The sequence below is a fragment of the Bos indicus genome, chromosome 2 (genome assembly GCF_029378745.1).
Source record: "Bos indicus isolate NIAB-ARS_2022 breed Sahiwal x Tharparkar chromosome 2, NIAB-ARS_B.indTharparkar_mat_pri_1.0, whole genome shotgun sequence".
Taxonomy (NCBI): Eukaryota; Metazoa; Chordata; class Mammalia; order Artiodactyla; family Bovidae; genus Bos; species Bos indicus.
Genome location: NC_091761.1, coordinates 133,236,705 through 133,256,417, shown reverse-complemented (window position 1 = coordinate 133,256,417; position 19,713 = coordinate 133,236,705). Strand labels below are relative to the sequence as shown.

The 19,713-nt window shown below is 46.4% G+C and overlaps 1 protein-coding gene across 5 annotated transcripts in view; it reads right to left on the bottom strand.

Moving 5' to 3' along the window:
• The window catches only part of UBR4 (ubiquitin protein ligase E3 component n-recognin 4), a 139,352-nt gene extending 120,376 nt beyond the window's left edge, over window positions 1-18,976 (bottom strand). For 3 of the 5 annotated variants that reach the window (XM_070777911.1, XM_070777906.1, XM_019982576.2), the window contains exons 1-11: window positions 18,748-18,975; window positions 9,034-9,131; window positions 7,748-7,851; window positions 6,596-6,725; window positions 6,344-6,483; window positions 5,476-5,578; window positions 5,222-5,363; window positions 4,946-5,070; window positions 1,563-1,687; window positions 911-970; window positions 623-813 (exon numbers count right to left, since the gene is read on the bottom strand). In XM_070777911.1, the coding sequence (XP_070634012.1) occupies window positions 623-813; window positions 911-970; window positions 1,563-1,687; window positions 4,946-5,070; window positions 5,222-5,363; window positions 5,476-5,578; window positions 6,344-6,483; window positions 6,596-6,725; window positions 7,748-7,851; window positions 9,034-9,131; window positions 18,748-18,923 (1,394 nt within the window). In that variant the 5' untranslated portion in view covers window positions 18,924-18,975. Of the gene's footprint in view, window positions 1-622; window positions 814-910; window positions 971-1,562; window positions 1,688-4,945; window positions 5,071-5,221; window positions 5,364-5,475; window positions 5,579-6,343; window positions 6,484-6,595; window positions 6,726-7,747; window positions 7,852-9,033; window positions 9,132-18,747 lie in introns of all 5 variants that reach the window. The other 2 variants (XM_070777901.1, XM_070777914.1) reach the window with 1 other exon arrangement.
• Window positions 18,977-19,713: the final 737 nt, after the last annotated feature.

The following is a 19,713-nucleotide window of genomic DNA, read 5'->3' as shown; positions in this document are numbered from 1 at the left end:
ATAAATAACGTTATTTTTTAAAAAAAGAATACAAATTCTATAAAGTCAAGGAGATTGCTTTGATTAGTACCTCAATGCCTGGAAAGAGCACTGAAAAAAATAAATGAAATCCAGAAATAAGCCTGGGCTTCAAAAATAAAACCTCAACAACACAGAAATCACATTTCTAACTTTTTCCTGACAAGCAAGGCTTTCTGTCCAGACTTCATCAAAAGAGCAGCAAATGTTTCAGGAAGCAAGCCATGAGCCCAGGCAGAATCCTTATGTTACAGGTTAAGTGTGCAAGTGCATAACCGACTCCAAGTCAAACGAGTCCATTTTACAAAACAGAAGCCCTTTTCTTCCCTAACTTGAACCTCACAGAAGGCCTAACGTGTGTATTACACAGGTATTTTCTCCCTCTTACAGAGAAGGAAACAAGATTGGAAAGAATGAGCGATTACCCAAAACCACATAGCTACAATACAGAGACAGCGAGCTACGGTCACCATCTTCGTTGTTCACAGGTACTGGATAGAGGCAAGCTTTGCTACTGCTATGGAGACGAGAGGCGTGACACCAGCTCCCCATCAATAGAAAACAGCAGGAAAACCAGCACGAGCGGCATCGAATGGACACATACCCTTTTCCAGGCCCCAGCTTCGGAGAGCCCACTCCCTCTTTGGTGCGAGAAAGGATGTCTCTGACTCGGAGAGCGGCCAGTGGATCTTTCTCTTTCCCCTTATCAGCCAAGGCAGTAGGACTGAGGTTCAGTATGAGGAAAAGGCTGTTCAACAAACACCAGGCACCCAGCAACTGGAAGTTCTGATAGTGCTGTTGAAAAAGGCATGAAATGTAAATATACAGACAGAGAGTCTACAGGCTACACGTCTTAGAGACTACAGGCAAAACGGAGGCAGCGACGTCTTACCTCACCACCCGCGCGGCGGGAACTGCTGATCGCTTGACCAATCATGTCATAGATTTCAAGCTGTCCAAAAGTAAACATGCACAAAAATCTGAGCAAAGTGACATAGTTCATTATAAATGCTAAATCCGACCCAAAACAATTTAGCTTGAAGACTTCAATGTCCTCAAGCCACTTCCAATGGTACGATTCATCACAATTTCCTTGATCCTCACGTGACGCTGACTCTGTCTTTTCACTCAGCTCACGACAGCTTCTGAAACATGTCCCCTCCACCCCATCTAAAGCAACATACCCAGGACACATCAAATCACTATCACACCCATTCATCCAATGCACTTGCCACTTCAGAAGCCCTCGTCTCCAACGTGTGCCTGCGCTGAGAGCACACTGACGCCTACGGTAAGCCTCCGGTGCGTGTGCTGACTGCATGACGCATCCTTCACCACGTCCACCACTACCACAAAGTCACAGTGCTTCCGGCAGCTAACCAAACCGCCAAGCGAGCCAGACGCCTACGTCCCAGGCCAACCACTCAAGGGGGAGGGTGTGGAGAGCACTCCATGGCCTTCCCTCTAACGAGCAACAAGGCGGAAGCCGCCATATTCCCTCAACCGAATCCTCGGGGCTCCCCATCCCCAGAGGCAGAGCTTACACATTTCTGGACGATTGTGGCAGCGTCACTCTCGTAGTCCTCCTCTTTGGAGCTCGTGGAGCCTGTCCGCACTTGCTGGGCACTACCCACATGCAGGATGGCCATGCAAGTTGCCACACTCACACCTGAGGAAAAAAAAGAGACACACATTCCAAGAAACTGAAACACAGAAACATAACCCACCCACAAGCAATTCCATGATCTGATGACTGAAATCCCAACAGGGATCGACTCAATGGACATGAGTTTTGAGCAAATTCCAGGAGATAGTGAAGGACATGGGGTCACAAAGAGTCGGACACGACTGTGCAACTAAACAACAAAAAAATGTGTGACCATATGATCCAACAAGCACACTCCTAGATATATTTACCCAAATGAGCTGAAAACTTCCATCCACCCAAACACCTGTACACAAATATTTATGGTACCTTTAGTCACAACTGCCAACAGATGGAAACAATCAAGATGTCCTCTAATATTCAATAATAAATCAATAAATCAATCAATAAACCGGGGTGTATCCATACAAGGAATGGCATCACTGACTCAATGGACAAGAGTTTGAGCAAACTCCAAGAGACAGGGAAGGACAGGGAGGCCTGGCATGCTGCAGTCCATGGGGTCGCAGAGTCAGACATGACTTATCGACTGAACAACAGTTCAAGCAATTGCTATCAAGGCACAAAAAGACAAAGAGGAAGCTTAACTGCACACAGCAGGCCCTCCACACCTACAGGTCCTGCATCCGGAGACGCAGCTGGCAGAATCTGTGCATGGGCCATCTGCAGATGCTAAGGCCAACTGTATACACCATTTCACACATGGGACTTGAGCATTCATGGATTTTGGTACCCACGGGGAGGTCCTGAAACCCCCTGCTCCACCCACAAGCAAAAGAAGCCAGTCTGAAAAGGTGATGATTCTAACAATAGACTTTCTGGAAAAGGGAACTATGGAGACAGTAAAAGATCAGTGGTTTCTAGGGGCCGGGGTTACGGGCGAGGTAGAGGGAGGGACTTCCAGGTGGAACATCGGGGATCTGGAAGGCAGTGAAAAGATTCTGTATCAACGCCAAAAACCATAGAGCTGTATGTGAGAAAGGAGCCCTAATGTAGTGAACCACAGACTTCAGTTAATTATGTGTCAGTACTGGATCATCAATTACAACGAAGGCAACCCATGAATGCAGTATGTTAACAAGGACACTGTCCACAGGGGTGAGAGCGTACGGGGACAGAACTCTGTACTGTTCCAGATGCAGAGTCTGGGAACGCTGCATTTTTCTGCAAACCTACAGCTGCTTTAAAAATGAAATCTAGGACGTCCCTGGTGGCTCAGTGGTTAAGAATGTGCCTTCCAGTGCAGGTTCCCGGGCTCAATCCCTGGTCCGGAAGATCCCACATGCTGCAGAGCAACTAAGCTTGTGCACCACAGGTACCGAGCCTGTTCTCTAAGAGCCTGGGAGCTGCAACTACTGAGCCCAGGAGCCACAACTATTGAAGCCGTGCTCCATGAGACACCAGGAGAAGCACGCTCCCCATAACTAGAGAAAAAGCCTGCAGAGCAGCAAAACCCAGCACAGTCAAAAGTAAATAAACAAGTAAGTTTTTAAAACTGAAATTACTTTTAAAATATTTTTTAAAAACTTTACAATGATTAAAAAAATAATATCACACTTAGTATTTCTCAAAAACATCTAGGCCAAATCCCTTTCTTTACTTCAAATCCTAAGTGATCAAATTTCAGTAACAAACCAAATCTGGGGGCTCTTTAAAACAATGAAGAACTTTTTTTGGCCATGCCCACAAGGCATGTGGGATAGTTCCCCAACCAGCGACTGAACCAGCACCCGGACAGTGAAAGCAGAGTCTTAACCACTAGACCACCGGGGAGTTCCCTTAACAACTAAGAATTTTTAAGGACTCTTAATTCTTATCGACGAAGCATAATGAGATGCATAGGATATTCAGAAACTCCTTGAAAATTGAACTTCATGAACCCCAAACTTAAAAATGCAAAAATCAAAGCCTGAGAACCGAGAGTGAACACTGGGAATGGGCTTGGAGAGCACACCTGCTCCCAGCAGCCTTGGTGCTTCCCCCACAGCCCTGCTCTCGCTCAGGCCCAAACGACCGAAACTTCCTCCCAGCAGATCTCCCAGCCCCCCCCGTCTCCCCACAGCAGACACTGTGCACTACTGCTCCAGTGTGCTTTCCAGAGCACAGCTCAGACCATGCCACTCTTCAAATCTCCAACAGCCTCCACTGTCTGTAGGATATGGTCCAAATGACTGAGACTGCATTTTGAAGCCCTCTTTGAGGAGGCTGTACCTTCTTTCTGGCTGTACAACACCAACTAGTCACACACACACACACACACACACTCTCTCTCTCTCTCAAAATGTTTCCCCAAATACCAGGATACTTTTGGTCCTGCTTTTGCCTCTGGCCGAGGGATAGCCAAGCTGAAATCCTACCTGCCCTGCAAGATACGTCGACAGAACCCCTTTGTGACTACTGCCTTCCCCAGTGAAAAGTGCCTTTATCTTTACATGCCTATTTACACAGAGATGTTTATAATAAAGCCATTCAAAGAATGTAGGGAGATAACCTCAGCAATTTCTTCATGCTCCCAAGGTCAGGTTTCTAAGACTGTTCAAACCCTCACTCACAGAACCCAGTAAACATCGGAAATTGTTAGGCCTCCCAAGACATACCAGGACTATGGTATTTAAAACCAGGATCAGTGATTTGGGTTAAAAAGTCACCGAAACAATAACTTAAAAAAGCATAAACACCAGCTGTCAGGCCCCACTTCTAAGGCAGCATAATCAACAGGAAGGGAGGAGATTTTGTGGGAGCATGGAGAAAAACACTCATTGTATTTATCAATATAAACAGATACCACCTGTTCCAGAAGGCTTCCTCAAATCTGCTCCCACAGCAAAGCGCCATCGCTCCCTTCTCTGTATGCCCGTAATATCCTAGAATCTCTACTGCCTTTAGCATCTCCTGTTTCACATTACATACACTCTGTGGTCCAATCTGTCCTTCACTGCTCAGGTATAGGCTCCTTGAGAGCAAGGATTACATATTGCTCATTGCAATATCCCCAAAGCACTTAGCATTTTGCTTCTCACACAGCAGACACTTACTCACATGTGCACCCACTATGAAATCAAATATCCACATAACACAACAGCAGCAGTTGAGCAATAAGGGAATTTACAGAACTCCTACTTAGATCTCGCTCCATCTAGACGAGACGCTAGATGGCCCCTGGGGAAGGAACTAAGCAAAGAGGGAGAGAGCACGCAGAAGGGTCTCACAGTCTCCAGGAAGTCTGTGTGGCTGAGGAAATGATCAGATGCAACGTCTCACCTGCATACAGACAGCTCAGGCTGAGCACTGTCACATCCTGCAGACGGGAAGGGTTGAGAGGCTCCAGCACAGGTAGCGAAAGGGTGTCCAATGCCATGGTCACGTCAATCACCAGAGAGTGAAAACTGGAACATAACAAGATTAACACAAGTGTCTCTGATTCACTTGCTTCTGTAATCTGTTAAAGAAAGCGGGCAGGCCATAAAAACTAACCGGGTTCTCTCTTTTGGAGAACAGTTTTAAAACATAGAGCATACGCACCCTGGAGCACCTTACCCATTACGAACAGCGGTGGCATCTGCTACTGTGGCAGGCATGATAAAGAAAGAATTGGCCAGCACTGCATCTTGAAACCGATTGATGTAGCGCAGGAAATAGGGCAGGTTCAGACACACACGCAGTAGCTTCTCTGAGCCACCTGAATTAATGAAAAGGCTCAGCCGTACAAACAGGCTTCTGCTGCTTGATTCTTTCCCACTTAAGGAATTTTTGAAAGCAGAGAAACTAGCTTTTTGACAACAGAGTCTTACCAAGTTCCTGAAGACTAGCCACATTCTGAGCTATGAACACATTCTTGGTTTTGATAGCAGAAGCTTGATCTGTGGATGACTGCTCTTCACTTTCTCCTTCCGCCTGAAGAGCAACAAAGGCTGTGAAAAGCCTCTGAAGATACTAGCACCTTGGAACCAACCTGGTGGTCCAGTGGTTTAGACTCCATGTTCCCAAGGCAAGGGCCCCAAGTTCAATCCCTATTCAGGGAACTAAGATCCCACATGCCATGGGTGATGTGACCAAAAAATAAATTAAAAAACAAAAAGATACTGTCATCTGCTGATTGTCGTCCTCAAGTGCAGAGCAGAACCAACTGTACAAACTAGAGCTGCTCCGAGGATACTCGTCAGACTCCCAGCGGGGGTGGGAGGTGGTGGGATACACAGCTTTAAATATATTCTGTAACCAGCACAGAGCCATGCCTTTTACAGTAGGAGTACAGGCTCTGTGTCTACTTGCACTGAGAAACTGTCAGAAGAATGGTCATCAAAATAGTAACCACTAGAGACTTCCCTGGTGGTCCAGTGATTAAGATTCCATGCTTCCAATGCAAGGGGCATGGGTTCGATCCCTGGTCAGGGAACTAAGATTCCACATGCTATTAGGCATGGTCAAAAATATAAATATAAATAAATGTATTATTAAAACAAATAGTAATAACTGTGAACAGAAGGAATTGGGGTGAATGCTACTCATTTTCAGTTAGTATTCTTCAACTTTTTTTCTACCCTTGGCAGGTACATCATTTTATATCACAAATATAAAATGCATTTGTTAGCTGTTTTTTCTAGTATTATCATCTTAACAAATCCTACAGGACAAGGTCCTTTGACTGAAGTAACTCACCTGAGTCTGTGGACCTACAGGTGATGATGCTACAGTTCTAGGGTTGAAAACTGACGTTAGCTGGTTCAAAAAATTCATCTGGACCTCCTTCTGCTTCAGCTCTGGGCTTACTGGTGAGGCCAGTTCTTTCTGATCTTCCACTATAAAATATGAAACAAGAGAGCGGTGAGGGCAATGTCACTAGCAGACAAAAGAGGAAACAGCTGGCAAGGGGAGTGGCCAAGAAACCAAGTCTGGTGAAGGCGCGCTCACCATCTGAGAGCGTCTTCACTGTCTGGGGCAGCTTGGCCGACTTCATCATCGCTGTGAACGTGATGATTTCAGTCCTGTCTAGTCGGCTGCAGCCAGTGCACAGGCCCTTGATGAGGAGAATCAAGTGTTTCTGCAAAGAAAACAAATTCCAATATGCCTTTTAGAGAGGCCTCCTCTGGATTACATCAAATATGCCTTTTAGGGGTTCTATTCTTTAGGGACTTCTAGCTGGCACAACGGAGAAGGCAATGGCACCCCACTCCAGTACTCCTGCCTGGAAAATCCCATGGACGGAGGAGCCTGGTGGGCTGCAGTCCATGGGGTCGCTAGGAGTCGGGCACGACTGAGCGACTTCACTTTCACTTTTCACTTTTATTGGAGAAGGAAATGGCAACCCACTCCAGTGTTCTTGCCTGGAGAATCCCAGGGACAGGGCAGCCTGATGGGCTGCCGTCTATGGGGTCGCACAGAGTCGGACACTACTGAAGCGACTTAGCAGCAGCAGTAGCAGGCACAAAACCAAATTTAGGTTCAAAGCAAGAACGGCAAACTCAGGAAGCAGAGATCACAAGCTGATGGTCCTCAGGGCACACCTGCTTGCAGGCGTCTCACAGGTCTCACAGCGATGTCGTTGTTTACATTTGAAGTCATGGCTAACTTTTTAAAACACGGACCCTTTATCATACAAATCCAGATTTCCTACCTCTTTCAATAATTCACAAGATCAGCTGGAGCCAGTGATTGATCCCTTTATAGCTGGGTCACACACCCTTCTCAACCAGCATACTTGACTCATTTTATGTTACTTGCCTGGCCCCCATGGTCATGTATCTTTGTAATCCTAGAAAAGACCTCTGCAGCTCTCTATACCAGAGGCTGATAAACCATAGCCCCAATTCAGCCCACTGTTTTTGTGAATAAATCTGACTGGACCACAGCTGTGCGCATCCATTCACATACTGTCTGTGGCTGCTTTCACAGTGCAAAGTCAGAGTTTAACAGAGCCTGGATGGTCAGCAAATTATCTCCTGTGTAGCCTGTTACAGAGAAAGTCACCAATCCCTGCTCTATGCCATCCCTTCTCCATCATTCCACGGGTCAGTCACGAGCCTACCTCAAAATAAGGGCCAGAAACAGGCCCACCACTCTTACCTGGGACACAGCGCACGCCTCATCTGGATTCTCCAAACGCAGGAGAGAAAATTCAATCAGGACTTTACAGGCTGCTGCCACAGACTGAAGTTGATTCCGGGGAACTGAGAAAGGAATAAGCTTTACTTAACCTCAGACTGCTATAGTGCACTTCAGCCTCACAGTCAATGAACCAAGTAAGTTTTGAGCTCCGTATGTCCAACATTCCCAGTATCTTTCTCAGAATCAACAATCCATCAGGCAAACAAAGGCAACTTGGCACTGATGATCATGAATCGTTTCTAGATCAATTTATCCTGTATTTACTAGAAATTAAGACAATTATAATAGGAAATACATCACAGGAAGTAACAAGCACTTCAAATATGTTAATCCATTTAATCCTCAAACTGATGCTATGAGATAGATATTGTTATCCTCTTCTCTTTAAAAAAAAGAAATAGGAAAAGTAAACCATAGAAAGGTTAAATGATTTGCCTAAGTCATGCAGCTAGAATCAAATCCAGATGTCTGGCTCTAAAGTTCATGCTGTTACCCACTAGAATATACTACCTCTCCTTTCTGTTTCTGCAGTGGGCTTCCCATTCAAAGGTGCTCCAAGCTGAAGTGACTCTTACACTGGTGGCCAATGCCTAGAATAAACAGCACTGGACACCGAAAGACTACTCAGCAACCCTCCAACTTCCTTTCACTTTGCTTGCTTAGCAGATTATTTAAGTAAACAAATAATTCGAATTCTTCAGAACTACATGAATCAGGCTTGGGGGAGAAAATGAAAATGCTAAGTATCAGAAATATTGGAAAGTAAGAGACTGGTTACTTTAGGGGGAGAAAAGCTTAAAAGATGGGGAACTGAAGTTGAAATCCCTTCATATACCAGAGAACACAAAAGGAGAATTTAATCCCTCACCAAAACCAAATAAGGAAGACAGCCTTGGTCAGTGGCTGCTAACCCCAGCTCAGCATCCCCACCTAACCTTCCAATCCCATCCATCCCCCCGAAATTAGCACATTAGTAATTACATGCGTAAAATCGATAAGAAGGCAAGGGAAGTTAACTTAATGGTTATGAAATAGAAGTCCAAACCAAACAGTTTTTAAATCCCTTTTGGCTGGCCTCGGTAAAGGACCTTCCAAAGCCTTATCAAACTGACAGTTGTCTCCACTCTTGGATGAACAGGTTAGAACGGAAATACAGGCGTCATTAACAGCTTGTTCAGGCAAGAGGACACACAACTCCCCGTTCACCAGCCCTTAAAAGGAAATGGCAAGAGCGCAATACTTACTGAGGCTACAAACTGTCGTGATATAGTGTGTGGAAAGCGCGACAAAGGAGGAGTAGAAGGGCTCGTACTGCTTCTCGTGCTGCAGGATTTCGGATTCGCTGCAACGAAACCAACATTTACTGAGTGCTTACTACAGGCCAGGTGCTCCACCCCTCTACAGGCCTTACTTACTCCTCGTAGCAATGCTACTTGGTAGGCCCTGTTACCATCCCTATATTCAAACTGAGAAAGTGGAGCTTAGAGGTACCAGACTTAGTAAGTGGCAAAGGCTAACAAACAGGAAACACATTACACTCACTTAGAATTAAAGAAATACAAGTAAAAATCCAATAGGATACCATTGTGTCCTGTATTGATACTTAACAAAGACCAAAAGCTAACAATGCCACAAGCCGGTCAAAAGAGGGTAGGGCAGGGTACTCAAAACACTGTTAGTGGGAATAACGCCTTTTGAAGACCAAACAAGGCCAGTCCACAACACAGCAACTTAAAAAGAATAAACATTTCAAGGGAAGAAATCATCTGATGGGTGCTAAAATCCAAAATTCTTCAGGTACCAGAGTCCTCCACCCCACTCGCCACATCCACAGGATATATAGTTAGATCACGACAAAGTGATTTTTAACCACTCCCTTATCTTTACCAGAAGAAATGGCCTCTTCAGTGAAAATCTGGAGCCCAGCTATGTCTAAAAGCTGGATACGTTAATGTCATTCTCTTTACTGCATTAGATGCTAATCACAACCCATGAAACAAGGCGGCAAAGAAAAACACTAAAATGTATGTTCTTAAATGGAAAAAAGAGAGCAATGTGCTTTAAAAGCTTCCACAGTTAATTCTCCAACAAGAACTATCAGCCTAGGAAGGGAAACGTAAACAGAGTCTAGACTCAGTTCACTTGCCAAATCGACATGGGGGCCAAAAAGCAAGTTCCATGTCTTGAAGGTGCTAACGTGAGTGATGAATCACCTCAAACAGCACTTCCCTATTTGGGAATTCATCAAGGAAAAATAGGTATTATCAAAGATCGGTTCCTTATCTTGGAATAACTCCCTCACTAAGAAAAACATTTATGGCGTACCTATGATGTGCAAGAATCTTCCTGCCCAGCAAGGATCATTTCTCCCTACTTGTCGGATGGACAAAAGAAAGGAAACAAAATCCTTAAAACATCAAGCAACCCTCAAAGTTCACGGGGCCATCACACTGGTGGGAGCAGGGGGAGTCCCACCACACCCAGAAGAGAGCTCCCCACCCCTGCTTCTACCTCCTAGGAAGAGCTGTTCCTTCACTCCCATCCTGACACCCTGCATTCATAGTTCTAAGGTTCCCCCACCCTGTAATTTGATGGATTTTATGAAGTACTTCCCTTCTCTGCTTTACTTCAGAACTTCAGAGCTGCTTACTGCCACCCCCCGCCCCCCATGTTTTTCAACTGGACAGGTTTACCACGACCAAGAGAATCACTGCTGAGCCAAAGAAGGAACTCACTCTGCCGCTTCCCTTCTCATTCTGATGATAAAACACATCCAAAACACAGGAGTCAACACATTAATTGCGTGGTTCAAGGCTGCCACATTATGATTAAACAAACCCTTCTTCTTGCCACCAGGGCTTTCCCTGGTGGCTCAGAGGTTAAAGCGTCTGCCTGCAATGCGGGAGACCCGGGTTCGATCCCTGGGTCGGGAAGATCCCCTGGAGAAGGAAATGGTAACCCACTCCAGTATTCTTGCCTGGAGAATCCCATGGACAGAGGAGCCTGGCAGGCTACAGTCCACAGGGTCGAAAAGAGTTGGACATGGCTGAGCGACTTCACTTCACTTCTTCCTGCCCTAGTTATACAACTGCCTTATTCCAATCAAGAAACAATAATACCCTCTAGGGAAAGATGGAGGTGGACAAAAGGAGAAAAAATGAGCAGAGGGCTCTTGAGCTCCACTCACAATGTGCTTAGGGCAAGGAAGGCTAAACCTGGGAAAACTCGTTTTTAAAAGACTTAAAGGGGAGAGTAGGTAGGTGGCCATGTGGCCCAAAGGACAACGTCCTATCTTCTGATCCTGAAGAAATGTGTGTGTGTGAGGAACCTAGCAAAGAAGTGTCGTCTCCCTTTTTGACCCCACCCTCATTCCCTGAGAGCCTGACAGACACCAGGTCACCAGAGGAGGCAAAGAAATGTAAAAATGGAACAGAGAGCAAGACATTAAGAAGAAAGGCGAAGAATGCAGAAATTGAAGGCAACTATGACACAAAAGAAAATCAAGGGACATGAAGGTGAAAATATTTCTCCTCCAGGCAGTCATGCTACTTTCCTTAAACATGTACCTCGCCTAACAAACTCTGCAACAAAGTACCACAGAGCCTGAAAACTGCTGAAAGGACAAGGAATCTGAAGCAATTATATTCCATTTTAAAGTAAAATTACATACCAATTAAAAAATAAATGCAATGCAGAGTACAAAGGAAAACAGCACTTAAGCAGCCGGGTCGGAAAAACCCAACTTGACATGTAAGTGAAAAAGAACTAGCCAGGGTCCAGGAAGAGTGAAAAAGCGTGATGGGCAAAATACAGACTGCAGGCTCACTGCCGCTCTCCCTCTTGCTGTCTCGTCACTAAGCTGTGTCTGACTCTGTGACCCCAAGGACTGTAGCCTGTCAGGCTCCTCTGGGATTTTCCCAGGCAAGACTACTGGAACGGCTGCCATCTCCTTCCCGGGGACCTTCCCCACGCCCCCGCACCGGCAGGCGGGCTCCTCACCACTGAGCCACCGCTAGCTGTGTCTCTGCCGTCAACGGGGGACACTCGGAGCCCTTTCCCCTCACCAGAATCACCAACTCCCAAGCATAGAGTCCACTGGGTTTGTTTCAAGACACACTTATAAACAAGCACAACAAATTAATGAGATACAGGAAACATTTTTTTAAATATAGGTTTAATGAACATCTACTGTGTGTCACACAAGTGAAAACTTTCACATGCCTCTCTCACACTCTCAGCAAACCTGTAGCGAACAGGATACTGAGACGTGGAAACATGACCTAATCTCACAACTAACTACAGGCTTCTCACTCGGGAGCTGGCTTCTCTTCTGTAGGTCAATCACAAACTCAGCTGATGATGGCACCAAGGTACCCCTTTCTCCCTCTCAAGATTTTTAGAAAATGACTGTGCATTATCTAATGGGGATGTTACTAACAGCTTCTGCCTTCCCAAGTAGGTCTCCTTGGTCTAAGTTTCATCAAATAGCTGGGAGGCAGAGACTCGAGGAGGCTTATCATTAAGAAAGGCAGGACAGCCTAGGAAGAACTGGCTCAGGGCAGTGAGTGAAAGTCACGAATTCATGTCTGACTCTCTGCATCGCCATGGACTGTACAGTCCATGGAATGCTCCAGGCCAGAATATCGAAGTGGGTAGCCTTTCCCTTCTCCGGGGGATTTCCCAACCCTGGGATCAAACCCAGGTCTCCCGCATTGAAGGCATATTCTTTACCAGCTGAGCCACAAGGGAAGCCCAAGAGAAAGGGACTTTTCTTTTTAAATATACAAAGATTCATAAAATTATTCAATGACAACCATGCTCACCAGCATATCCTGCACAGAGTTAAGAAAGGAATTCTGTATTTGATAGCACATACAGTTACAAAAAAGCAAAATGGCTGTCTGGGGAGGCCTTACAAATAGCTGTGAAAAGAAGTGAAAAGCAAAGGAGAAAAGGAAAGATATAAGCATCTGAATGCAGAGTTCCAGAGAATATCAAGAAGAGATAAGAAAGCCTTCCTCAGCAATCAATGCAAAGAAATAGAGGAAAACAACAGAATGGGAAAGACTAGAGATCTCTTCAGGAAAATTAGAGATACCAAGGGAACACTTCATGCAAGGATAGGCTCAATAAAGGTCAGAAATGGTATGGACCGAACAGAAGCAAAAGATATTAAGAAGAGGTGGCAAGAATACACAGAAGAACTGTACAAAAAAGATCTTCATGACCCAGGTAATCACAATGGTGTGATCACTCACCTAGAGCCAGACATTCTGGAATGTGAAGTCAAGTGGGCCTTAGAAAGCATTACTGTGAACAAAGCTAGTGGACGTGATGGAATTGCAGTTGAGCTATTTCAAATCCTAAAAGATGATGCTGTGAAAGTGCTGTACTCAATATGCCAGCAAATTTGGAAGACTCAGCAGTGGATACAGGACTGGAAAAGATCAGTTTTCATTCCAATCCCAAAGAAAGGCAATGCCAAAGAATGCTCAAACTACTGCACAATTGCACTCATCTCACATGCTAGTAAAGTAATGCTCAAAATTCTCCAAGCCAGGCTTCAGCAATACGTGAACCGTGAACTTCCTGATGTTCAAGATGGTTTTGGAAGAGGCAGAGGAACTAGGGATCAAATTGCCAACATCCGCTGGATCATGGAAAAAGCAAGAGTTCCAGAAAAACATCTATTTCTGCTTTATTGACTATGCCAAAGCCTTTGACTGTGTGGATCACAATAAACTGTGGAAAATTCTAAAAGAGATGGGAATACCAGACCACCTGACCTGCCTCTTGAGAAATCTGTATGAAGGTCAGGAAGCAACAGTTAGAACTGGACATGGAACAACAGACTGGTTCCAAATAGGAAAAGGAGTACATCAAGGCTGTATATTGTCACCCTGCTTATTTAACTTATATGCAGAGTACATCATGAGAAACGCTGGACTGCAAAAAACATAAGCTGGAATCAAGATTTCCGGGAGAAATATCAATAACCTCAGATATGCAGATGACACCACCCTTATGGCAGAAAGTGAAGAGGAACTAAAAAGCCTCTTGATGAAAGTGAAAGTGGAGAGTGAAAAAGTTGGCTTAAAGCTCAACATTCAGAAAACTAAGATCTTGTCATCCGGTCCCATCACTTTATGGGAAATAGATGGGGAAACAGTGGAAACAGTGTCAGACTTTATTTTTGGGGGCTCCAAAATCACTGCAGATGGTGACTGCAGCCATGAAATTAAAAGACGCTTACTCCTTGGAAGGAAAGTCATGACCAACCTAGATAGCATATTGAAAAGCAGAGACATTACTTTGCCAACAAAGGTTCATCTAGTCAAGGCTATGGTTTTTCCTGTGGTCATGTATGGATGTGAGAGTTGGACTGTGAAGAAGGCTGAGCGCCGAAGAACTGATGCTTTTGAACTGTGGTGTTGGAGAAGACTCTTGAGAGTCCCTTGGACTGCAAGGAGATCCAACCAGTCCATTCTGAAGGAGATCAGCCCTGGGATTTCTTTGGAGGGAATGATGCTAAAGCTGAAACTCCAGTACTTTGGCCACCTCATGTGAAGAGTTGACTCATTGGAAAAGACTCTGATGCTGGGAGGGATTGGGGGCAGGAGAAGGGGACGACAGAGGATGAGATGGCTGGATGGCATCACTGACTCAATGGACTTGAGTCTGAGTGAAGTCCGGGAGTTGGTGATGGACAGGGAGGCCTGGTGTGCTGCGAGTCATGGAGTCGCAAAGAGTCGGACACGACTGAGCGACTGAACTGAACAGTTACATTTTTAATTACACTAATTAAGCCTACATACAGCATGTGCTCCATTAAGCTAGTTTTAGTTTCATTTCTGGTCTAGAAAAGTAAAGGTATTTAAAAGATTTTTAATCTTTACTACTAAAAGACATGCTATCAACAAGCAGCAGAAATGAAGTCCGCTTTAAGTAAACTCAGATTATCTTTTTCTTTTAAAAAACTACTTTTGAGAGTTGTTGTTCAGTCGCTCAGTCTTGTCCGACTCTTTGTGACCCCACGGACTGTAGCAGGCCAGCCTTCCCTGTCCATCACCATCACCCTGTCCATCATCATCACCACGAGTTTGCTCAAACTCAGGTCCATTGAATTGGTGATGCCATCCAACCATCTCATCCTCTGTTGTCCCCTGCTCCTCCTGCCTTCAGTCTTTTCCAGCTTCAGGGTCTTTTCTAATGAATCAGCTCTTTGCATCAGGTGGCCAAAGTATCAGAGCTTCAGCTTCAGCATCAGACCTTGCAATGAATATTCAGGACTGACTTCCTTTAGGATTGACTGGTTTGATCTCCTTGCAGTCCAAGGGACTCTCAAGAGTCTTCTCAAACACCACGGTTCAAAAGAATCAATTCTTTGGTGCTCAGTTTTCTTCACAGTCGAACTCTCACATCCATACATGACTACTGGAAAAACCATAGCTTTGACCAGACAGACCTTTGTTGGCAAAGTAATGTCTCAGCTTTATAACCGACTATCTAGGTTTGTCATAGCTTTACTTCCAAGGAGCAAGCTCCTTTAATTTCATGGCTGCAGTCAGCATCTGCAGTGATTTTGGAACCTAGGAGAATAAAGTCTGTCACTGTTTCCATCGTTTCCCCATCTATTTGCCATGAACTGATGCCTCCCAATTTATCCATGCTAATCCCTCCTTTGTTTCAGTTTGGTTACAAAGTCAAACTTAACAAACAGGGTTCAGGGAATTCCCTGGAGGTCCAGTGGTTAGGACTCTGTGATTTCACCGCCAAGGACCCAGGTTCTCTCGTGTGGTGTAGCCAAACAACAAAAACGAAACAGGGTCTGGACCTCAGAATATTTCATCTGCCTTCTCTTCAAACCAAAGGTCAATTCCAACTATGCTAAGTCTCTTCAGTCGTGTCCAACTCTGTGCGACCCCATAGACGGCGGCCCACCAGGCTCCCCTGTCCCTGGGATTCTTCAGGCAAGAACACTAGAGTGGGCTGCCATTTCCTTCTCCAATGCATGAAAGGGAAAGGTGAAAGTGAAGTCGCTTAGTCGTGTCCGACTCTTCTCGACCCCATGGTCTGCAGCCTACCAGGCTCCTCCGTCCATGGGATTTTCCAGGCAAGAGTACTGGAGTGGGTGCCATCGCCTTCTCCAATTCCAACAATAAAGGTATGAAAAAGAGACAGAGAGTAGAATGGCGGAGTACTGAGGAATCTCAGAGCATGTTTCATCATCCCCAAAAGTTAAAAAGGGAGGAATTCAGTGAATGAGCAAGCCACCAGATAGGAAGTAAGAGCTGACACGATGGAGCTAGGACACCAAAAGGGGGTGGGGGCGGGGTGTGGAGAGAGAAGCAGAGAGCAGTAGGCTGTAACAGAAAATAGAAGGTCCCTGGAGGCAACGAAGAAAAACTCGGGAGGCATAACAATAGAAAGGAACACAGGACTGTGGGGGAGCAGGGACCACAGATGTGAAAGCAAAGCAGCAACCGGCGCAGAAAAGCTCCAAAACCTCCAGGCAGCCAGGGAAGGGCCCCACGGTGTCTGCGCAGGGCTGGCTCTGACCTAGTCCTACACTCAGTAGCCGTACTTTGGCATTCAAGAAATAATTCCTCAATTCTGACCTTTTTGTTTTTTTTTGGAAAGGCAAATAAAACCTTTGAGAAACAGGATATTGATAGCAGGGTATTAATCGTTATGCTCTAAACCAGGGGTTGGCAAACTATCACCCACAGGTCAAATCTAGCCAGTCACCCCGCTCTGTTCAGGCCATATTTAAGAATAGTTTTACATGTGTCTTTATGGCTGGGGGCGGGGAGGGGGGGGAATGAAAAGAATATTTTGTGATATGTAAATGTCATATGAAATTCACAGGTGAGCCCATAAATAAAACTTTGGACACAGCCACGCCCATTTATTTACATAATGCATATGGCAGCTTCGTCACACAATGACTCAGTGGACTAGTGCATACATCCCTCTTACGGCCCACAAATTAAATCTACCCTGACTCTTTACAGAAGAAGTGTGCTGGTCTCTGCTCTACACCAAACTGAGCACTTGATACGTTTAGGCTGTGTTTAACCGTAAAGAACGTGTGAGCCAGATATTTCTTCTGGAAATTACAGAACCACATGACAGCAAACCAATCGACACTCCCATGTGCAAGAGTCTGAAAAGATGGAGGAAGGGAGGGGAAGAGAGACAGTAGCTGCTTTCTGTGGAAAAAGGACCTCTCAGACAATAAGTGCAACCTTAAGATCATATTGCTCTGAGAGAGCCTGAAGAGGACACACTGCTGTGTTCCAAAGCTGACTGAGCCACAAAAACCAGCACAGAGACTTCAAGGGTCTCACCTTCCAATAAAAAGATGTGCTACTCAACAGCAATCAGTTTGGACTTCTCTTCTAAACCATGAAGAGAGGTCTCACTAGCATCTGCAAACACAGGCAACTCTTGATTATCTTAGCTACACAGAGTGCAAGAGAGACCCCTATCACTTATTTGGCAAAATTCAAACCTACCTTGATGTATTTCGTTTTGGCTTCTTCTACAGGTGGAAGGGAGCTGCTTAACTATTACAGTTTAAAAGACACAGGCCCCGAATACTGGATGTATGGGAGTGTGTCAACAAATGACTTTATAACTTACAGCTTATGTCCATAAAAACATAAGAGTAAGTGCTCTAAAAAGAGTGGAACACTGTCCATTTTAAGTAACATGGCAAGTATAATTTGTGAAAATACCATTAATCCAAATGTTGACAACAGTTATATAAAGAGGCTACATAATTTGAGAGCAGTATTTTTGATATCTGTTTACATCTTCTGAACCTTCCTGGCTTAATAATTAGACAGGAAAATCCATCTGAAAGGTAACTGTGAAGTTACTAAACCAAACCATTATTTTAATCTAATTTATTTTTTAAACCGCATCCAAAGTAGCACAAAGGTAACAATAAACACTGCAGTAGACCACCTGTCAAATCATGGGCCTCCCTTGAGAAACAAACAGCAATTTCTAACCTTCTGGATAACATGTAGGTAATACTCTTGTTGGCAGGAAGCTAAAATGAGCCAGTAAGCAACTGCGGAAAGTTGCTGAAGTCACATTTGGCTAGAAAAATGAAAGTGAGACTGGCTTTAAAGGCAGGTCTACTACTAAACTAACGAGAGACCGCTCTGAGCAAGGTTAAGAAAGGAAAAGCCAGGCACTCTGGTTATTCCTGGCCTTGTATGACACAACTCGCATAATCTAAGACTCTCAAAAGGGCAAACATGTTAACAGCTAACCAATAAACAGTCCTGATGGTAAGAGCCTGAACATCCTTTAGTTGAGAGGCAGTGAGAGTATGCGGTGTCAGGGAGGAAATGACCTCTGAGAATAACACTAACATGGTTTTAATCAAAGACCGTTACAGTAATAATATACCATAAATGCAACCTGGAAAAAAAAAAAAAGAGTCATCAATACCTAGAGCACAAACAGCACGTGCCCCGAGTGATTACTGCAGCACGGAGACCGTTACTAAATTGTGTGGTAGGTCCCAGATTTAAACCCCGCGGCTCCGCTCCAGCCCAGGCCAGGGGGATGAGCGCGGACGAGAAATGCAAACTCATCGGAGCTTTGACCTTAACAGAGCGGGCAGCCCCGAAGGCAGACCCCTCCCAGGGAGACGCGTCCCGCAAAATTACTCCCAGCCCGGCCGGCCGCGCCCTCCCGAGAAGTCGTCCTCAGAAGTTTTGCTCGGGGGGGAAACTGAGGCACGGAGTACTCGCCCGGGCTGGCGGAAGGAAGGCCAGACAAGCCTTCGACTCGCGGGGCCGGGGAGCCCGGATGTCGGGGCCGCGGCCGGGGCGTCCCGGAGCCGCAGGAGGCAGTCGGGAAGCGGGGGGCACGCACCCTCCGGCACGACCTCCCATCCCCCTCCCGGCACCCGCCCCGCCGGCGCCGCCGCCCGGTACCTCTCGATGACTGAGGCCACCAGCTGCGGCAACTCCTTCATCTCGAAGGCGGAATAGGACGCGGACAGCAAGGGCCGCACCGCCACCTCCCAGCCCGGGGTCGTGTCTCCCGCCGGGGCTGGGGCGCCAGCCGCCGGCGCCACAGCCGCCGCCTCTTCGCCGCCGCTCGTCGCCATCTTCCGTCGTACTCCTGCGGCTCCCTCCGGGGGCTTGCCACCGGCCCAGCGCCGCCTCCCGTGAGGGGGCGGAAATGACGCGACATGCGCGTCAGAGGGCGCGACGCGGTCGCCGGCCAAAATACGCAACGCGGGAGGCCGGCTTCCCTCCGTTCTCGCAAGGGAAGCGTGGCGCGGCCGGGAGGCCGCGGGGCGGGGCATAGGGCGGAGAGGGGGCGGGGTAGGTCGTAGGGAAGGGCGCGGGGTCGGGGGGGGGGGGGGGGTGGTGTCGAGGGGCTGCGCATGCGCAGGACGCAGCGCTCCGGAAAGCGGTGGCAGTGTTAAGCTCTGGACCTGCGCGCTGGAAGTCCTGCCTGAAGTACGGGACTGCGTGGTTTCGGTGGGCACCCCAGAGAGGTGAGTTTGGAGCATGGTTATCAGTTGGCTAGACCGAGGCTTCGAAGTAGACCTGCATTCGGCGAGTATGACGCCCCCGGCTCAAGACAGCCAAGAAGAAGAGGAGGTCGTAGCCTAATCAAGCTCACCGGCTTCACCTCCCGGATGGCCCCCAGTAGTTGCAGCACAGCGCGACACAGCTCGCCTAGCTCTTTCTCCTCGCATCGCCTCCTGCTATCGTTGCAATCACCAGGCCTTACTGCTTTTCGCACTGAACCCTCTTCTATGTTTTGATTACCCTCATAAGTAAGATTACCAGCTCGCCTTTGCATCACTCTGTGATTTACCGTGTAAGGCCCCCTTCCCCACCTTTTTCTACCAGCAAAGCAAGAATATAAACTTTTCCCTCTCATAA